The sequence below is a fragment of the Oncorhynchus masou genome, chromosome 12, assembly GCF_036934945.1.
Source record: "Oncorhynchus masou masou isolate Uvic2021 chromosome 12, UVic_Omas_1.1, whole genome shotgun sequence".
Classification (NCBI taxonomy): Eukaryota; Metazoa; Chordata; class Actinopteri; order Salmoniformes; family Salmonidae; genus Oncorhynchus; species Oncorhynchus masou.
In genome coordinates, this window is record NC_088223.1 from 65,037,938 (window position 1) to 65,044,754 (window position 6,817).

Consider the following 6,817-nt stretch of genomic DNA (forward strand, 5'->3'; position numbering starts at 1 on the left):
CAAAGAAAGTTCAAGGAGAGGGGCTACAAGAATGATCAGATTAATATTGCCATTGAGAAAATTCAAAACAAAACGAGACATGACCTTTTTCAAGGTAAGTCTCGCAAAAAGACGCATTCTTGCGTTCTAACTACCCGCTATTCAAAGTGCTCTGAACAAATTAAGGGAATTGTTCACAAACATTGGCCGATGATAGTCTTGGTAATGTGTTTTCGGACCTTCCCTTGGTCGTATTCTCGCGGGGCAGAAATCTCAGAGACCAATTGGTACACTCTGATTTACCACCCCAAAATATTCCTGAACAACGTCTATTTGCGCCCCTACTGGATGGAAATTACAAATGTAATGGCTGTGCTCAATGCAATGGCACTTATAAATGTAGATCCTTCAAACACCCACAAACAGGGAAATCGATCCCAATAAAAGGTGTTATTACGTGCTCCACTAAGGCAGTTATTTATCTTATAACTTGTCCTTGTGGTAAAAATTATGTAGGTAAAACAAAGCGCGAATTAAAAGTACGTATCTCAGAGCACCATTAGGTGTAAAAACTTGACTTATCCAGTTGCGGCCCACTTCTTGGAGGCAGGCCACTCGATTTCGTCTCTACGTTATATTGGCATCGAACATGTCACCCTCCCTAGGAGAGGGGGTGACCTTGATAATGTATTGTTAAAACGAGAGGCTGCCTGGATCTTTAATTTAAAGACCCTTGCGCCCTTCAGTCTCAACGTAGACTTTGATCTGAAGCCATTCTTGTGATTATTATGACCTTGCCATTGTAATTGTGTGTAAACTTGTATAGTCAAATTAATCTATGATCGTATGCTATCCATTTGTTTGTATGCTGTTCTTTGTATGACATTTTAATATTTGATTATTAACCAATGATATTAGGCCACTCCTGGTCATGATTACAGACACCTGTGTCATTTGACACTATATAAACGAGTCATCCCGCAGTGTTTGTGATTATACCCTGATGAAGACAGCTTGGCTGTCGAAACGTTGGTATTACATTTTTGCATCTGAGCTCCAATAGTGTGCGGCTCTCTTTTATTTTCAGGTTTCTACTCCGCTAGCCAGCACCTCGTCTTAATAGGTGTGCGTTTCTTTTTCTTCGGGATAAGCTTGTCTGGCAATACAGGGGTCAGTATATCCCTTAAGTGAAATAACTAAATTAATAATTGTAAGAGAACTTTAGATTACGACTGTAACCCAGGTTCTCTGATAGTATGAGTGAGGTATTTCACTTATGGGGTATACTGACTCCTGTATTATTGTTAAAAAACTCAGAGACGCTGTGCTGGACCTTTTTTATAGGGTAGGAGGGACACGCTTCCCCGACACACACGTCTCGATGTCCAGCCAATCATGGCTGGCGTAGTGTTATAAAGGCTTCTGACAAATACGCTGGGGGCGTATCCCATAAGTGAAATACCTCACTCATACTATCAGAGAACTGGGGTTACGGTCGTAACCTAACGTTTTTCAAAGCCAAACCCACTGCTGGTGTGCGTGGCCAAAGAGCTCTATTTTAATGTTATCTGACCAAAGCACTGGTTCCAATCCAAGTGCCAATGCCATTTAGCAAACTTCAGATGGGGCTGTGATCAGATGACATACAAATAGAGCTCTCTCTCGCTCTCTCATTCAAGGGGCTTTATTGGCATGGGAAACAGAAGTTCCAAAGAATAGTCATTACAAATGTCATTGTGAGTTGTAACGATGTACAAATGGTTAAAGTACAAAAGAGAAAATAAATATGGGTTATATTTATAATGGTGGTTGTTCTTCACTGGTTGACCTTTTCCTGTGGCAACAGGTCACAAATCTTGCTGCTGTGATGGCACACTGGTATTCCACCCAGTAGATGTTGGAGTTTGTCAATCAGGTTTGTTTTCGAATTCTCTCTCTCAAAAATGGAGGAACTTATTTAGAATAGTGAATTTGGTGATTTGCTAACACAAATAACCTAGGTCAACACAGTAGCATTTAAGTGATTTTATAAGTTATATAAAATGCCTCCCTATCCCATCTGGGGTGTTGCAGGCAGCCAGTAATTTAGGAATTCTATTATGGTTCAAACATTCAAAAGTGCAGATGGATGCCTTCTCAGATGAAACCGCCCAGACCCTCCAAAATCTCCCATGACCTCATCTCGAGACATTCGATTGGCTAAAATGAGTTTTCCCTGACAACATCCGGACCAATCTTATTTGCCGTTATACAGCGCGAAAGTTGAATGGGTTTGTTTTGTGAGAGACGTTTTAGCATTTGTCTGTGCCCGTCGGTTTTCCTCTGTCGACAATACATTCAATAACAAGGTATGCGCTAGTTATACCTTCTGGATTGAAATGTACACCCGACTTGCTAGTTTTCCAGCTACCTCTTACGCTCTGTTTCCTACGGGTTGCAAGCCAACGCGATCGAAAACGTTCATAATATATAGCATAGTATTACTAGTAGGTAAACTGCTAGTTAGGTAGGCAACGCGGTCGAGAGTGAACGCCGTCTCACGGGCGTTCACTCTGTAGTAAAAAACAATATTCTAGATCTGTTACTGATCATCTATATTTATATTTTTTAGGACAATCGAGGATCTGCCTTTTGTGCCCGAAGAAAATGGCCACAGTTACAAGAAAGAACGCCAATTTAAAAACGGTAAGGTAAATATGGGTGCGTTCGTAAATTCTCTCTGGCAATCTAATCCGATTTCAGAGCAGAATTACTGATAAATTTAGGAACGCTCAACACCCGTTGAATATGGCGGGGGAAAAACGTAATTAAATTGTTTCCAGCACGACAGCACAGTCACCAACGGTCTGTATAACATGAAAACAGCCTAACCAGCTCTGCTAGGACGAGTAAAATGGTCAGTGTGGTGTTCTCTCATTTTGTGTCTAGAAGAAGCTACCAAGCTAGCTAACGTTAGCCAGTTAGCTTGGGTGCTTGACTGCCTTTGTGAGGTCAGAACACTTGGATCAACTTGCCATGGTGTGCGCTCTGATCGTTCCGGGGGCTAAACGCTCTGAATTTACTAAGGCCCAGAGCACACTCTGGCACTCCAGGCTGAATTTACCCCCCCCCCCCCCCATCTATGTATTATGTCTAATTTATCTATCTTGTTTCTTTGTCCTGTCTGCTATTATTAGGGCAACAAAGAGAATGCCAAACCAACAAGTGGATCCACTAAGTGTTTAATTACCCGAGCTGCTCCTACTAAAACAGTGGCTGCTCAATCTGCCCCTCTGCATTCCAAGAGCAATAAAAAGGAGGACTTGGGAAAGGGAGAGGATGCTCTAAAGAAGATCAAGACCGAGCAGAAAGATGTGATGGCAACAACCACTGGCGATACGAAGAGACGCAACACCTTCAGCCAAGCCTTCCTCACCAAACAGGCTGTCAGACAGAGAAAGCTGGTTGCAGACGCTCCAAAGCCTCCAGCTACCGTCCCTGTTAAACCTGGCACATACAAAGGCAAGGTTGTCCAATCTAAAATAAGCTCCTTCAGGAAGCCTAGTGGCCTTGGGGGAGGGCTAGAAAGCAAAGCAGCTGCGAAGACCGCTGTGCCCAAAGCTAAGAGCCAAAAGCCTGGAAATTTGACAAAGTCCAAATCCATTGCTGATTTGCCTGGGCGTGGCACGTTTAAGCCCCCCCAATCATGTCAACCCTCAAGATCCAAGTCTGTGTCCAATGGGCCTCCTCCAGTCTCCAAGTGTCCAGTCCCAGCTATACGCCGTCCCACGGGCATTCACTATGTAGTCCCTCCTTTCAGAACTGCTCCATTTACCACAGCTTGCCCAAGCTCCACTAGGTCTGCCATGACATCTAAGGGGAAAGAGCTACCGCAGGGCACCAAGCCTAAGATGACAGTGGCAACTGACAAGAAGGTTCACAAGATTCCAGTTGCCAGCTCCCGAAGCCAGTACAGGGCTAACACAGAGACTGCTGAAGAGAGAAGGTTTGTGATTTATTTATTTTTTTAAATTACATTCTTGGAAATTGTCAAATAACTGGGTCAAGTGCTCAAAATTGTTTTAACTGATGTTTTTGATTCCCAGGACAAAGCTGGCAGAGTGGCTGGCATCCAAGGGAAAGACTCTGAAGAGGCCTCCCATATCAGCAGTGGCACCCCCAAAGTCTAAACTATTTGTGCAGCCAGAGCCTGAAGTGCACCCAGAATCCACAGCTGTCTCTCAACTAAAGACCAATGTTGCGCCTCAGCCCGTTGACCAGGAGTCCCAACAACCCGTTGATGAGCCTGAACCGACTGTTCGGCTTAAAAACGACCAGGTGGTCATTGAACAGGAGGCAGCCTGTGCCTCAACTCCACTGACAATGAACATAACATTGGACCTGCTTGACAACTCTGATACAGATTTTCTTCCTGTTGATCCAGAGGTCAGAATGAATGAATGAATGATGTAAGAAACCTATATACTGTTTTATTCATCAAAACTCTTAAATATAACCTAATTGCCTCTGTCGTATGTCTCATCACAGATTGTGGTCAACCTTCGTGATGCATTGGAGAAGCCCTCAGCATGTGTGGATGGTACATTTTGTGGTTAATGCATTTACATTCACAGCGAACACAAATGCAGACAAATTTACTTGCTCATTTGATGTTGTCTGCCTTTTTGAAATTATGCAACACAGGCTCAAATAGTGTAAGAGATTAACTCATTAACTGGAGTAACGTGTTATATTCATTGGTGTTTCTGTTTTAGAAGACCCGAATGAGAAAAGGGATGAATCTAAAGAGAAAATGGTGGAGAGACTGACAAATAAGGAATTTGAAGAAAGGAATGAGTCTTCTGTGAATAAGGATGTTGAAGTGAAATGTGAAGTGGGTGAGGGAGCTTCAGAGCAGAAAGTAAGGAAGGGTTATATTGATGAAGTTCATGACGATGGCGACTGTTTGATGGAGACAACACCAGAGGCAGACGGAACATCGGTGGTGAAATACAGTGTGAAGACAACTCCATACCTGCAAAGGTGAGATTTCTTGTCTTTAAAAATACCTGCTGTCATCATCACTTCCATTTATAGCAACTTCTGGAGGTCATGGAGAACAGCACTACTTTACATCTCTATATTGAAATGTATATTCAACTGACATGGCTTTCAACTAATCACAGAATGCTGTCCATCTCTTTCCCCTTTCTAGTGTTAAGAGAAAAATTGACGGTGAGGCATGTGCAAGTGGTTCCAGGCGAAAGAGCACCATCAAGGATCTGAAGTTTCTGACACCAGTCCGTCGTTCCTGTCGCATCCAGCGAACGGCATCCCGCCTGCCTGGGATGCTAACAGACCATGACACCTGTGTGTCCTCGCTGGCTGAGCTGGTGAAGCTGGACGACGATGCCAATGCCTACATCTACAGGAGGAACCCTGCCCTTCTGGCAGACCTGCCTGACCATCCCAAAGACCTGGAGAGGTTCTGAGTCTTTGGATGAGTGTGAAGAAGAGGCCTGAAAAGGAAGATAAAACATGTGGAGCTGATCGGCACTTTACAGAAGGGGTATTAAAATAATGAAAATAGATTTGCTATTTTACATAATGTTTGTTAATCCAAATTGTGATAATATGGACTGTGTGGCAGACTAATATTACTGATCCACTAAGACTTGGTGCCTCAATTAGGCATGCCTTTTTGTTCTTCTGTTTCTTATTTCTCTTTGTGTTGTCACTTCTCATAAGGAAGACTGGTTTGATTTACCTTGATCTGCTACACCTCCTATTCTATTTGTTATTGCATATATTCTGTTTTTATGACTGTATTGTTTGTTCTTTTATTGGCAGAGTTGATACATTAATATCTACCACAAAGTTTTACCATATATTTAATAATGTACACCACCTTTTATTGGCAAATCTGTGTTGCTCATCAAGGAAAAGTGACATTTTTTAAATAAAAAAAAAAAAGCTAAATACGTGTCTGGTAGAATTATTGCTGTTGCAATTTTAAATGGGACATTCTGATAAATTGACAACTCACTGGCTGCAACTTGTCTCTTAATAAATAGTAATGCTACCTAACAAGTTTTAGCGGGCCAAACATAAGCAATGTCCGAACTCTTTAAAAATGTTGTGTAGATTGAGCAGGAATATCTTTAACCAAACAACAGGTGTAAGCAGAGTTTCTACACCAAATCAATGAGAAGTGAAAAATTATTCCTTAGATAATTGTCATGATTAAGGCTGTCTTGAATAAATTTGTATTTGACAAATGTTTCCGAATACAACAGGTGTAGTAGACCTTACAGTGAAATGCTTACTTTACAAGCCCTTAACCAACACTGCAGTTAAGAAAAATAAGTGTTTATTATATAAACTGAAGAGCAACAATGAACAATAACGAGGCCCTATAAAGGGGGTACTGGTACAGTGTAAAAGTGCGGGGGCACAGGTTAGTTGAGGTACTATGTAGGTAGGTAGGTAGGTAAATATAGGTAAATTGACTATGCATAGATAATAAACAGTGAGGGGGGATCAATGCAAATAGTCCAGGTAGATGTTTGGTTAGCTTCTCAGGAGTCTTATGGCTTGGGGATAGAAGCTGTTAAGAAACCTTTTGGACCTAGACTTGGCCCTCTGGTACCACTTGCCGTGCGGATGGAGAGAAAACAGTCTATGATTAGGCAATTTTTAGGGCCTTCCTCTGACACTGGTATAGAGGTCCTGGATGGCAGGAATCTTGGCTCCAGTGATGTATTGGGCCATACGTACTACTCTCTGTAGTGCCTTGCGGTCTGAGGCCGAGCAGTTGCCATACCAGGCGGTGATGCAACCAGTCAGGATGCTTTTGATG

The 6,817-nt window shown here is 42.4% G+C and overlaps 1 protein-coding gene across 2 annotated transcripts; it reads left to right on the top strand.

The window, feature by feature from the left end:
- The first annotated feature begins 806 nt into the window (after window positions 1–806).
- LOC135550669 (cytoskeleton-associated protein 2-like) lies at window positions 807–5,939 on the top strand. Of its 2 annotated transcripts, none has more exons than XM_064981685.1 (7): window positions 807–2,327; window positions 2,591–2,664; window positions 3,156–3,964; window positions 4,065–4,404; window positions 4,507–4,558; window positions 4,734–5,001; window positions 5,174–5,939. In XM_064981685.1, the coding sequence occupies exons 2-7, from the start codon at window positions 2,626–2,628 to the stop codon at window positions 5,448–5,450; spliced, it is 1,785 nt and encodes a 594-aa protein (XP_064837757.1). In that variant the 5' UTR covers window positions 807–2,327; window positions 2,591–2,625; the 3' UTR covers window positions 5,451–5,939. The 2 variants fall into 2 exon arrangements, with proteins under 2 accessions (XP_064837757.1, XP_064837758.1); XM_064981686.1 differs by having other exon boundaries at window positions 4,737–5,001.
- Window positions 5,940–6,817: the final 878 nt, after the last annotated feature.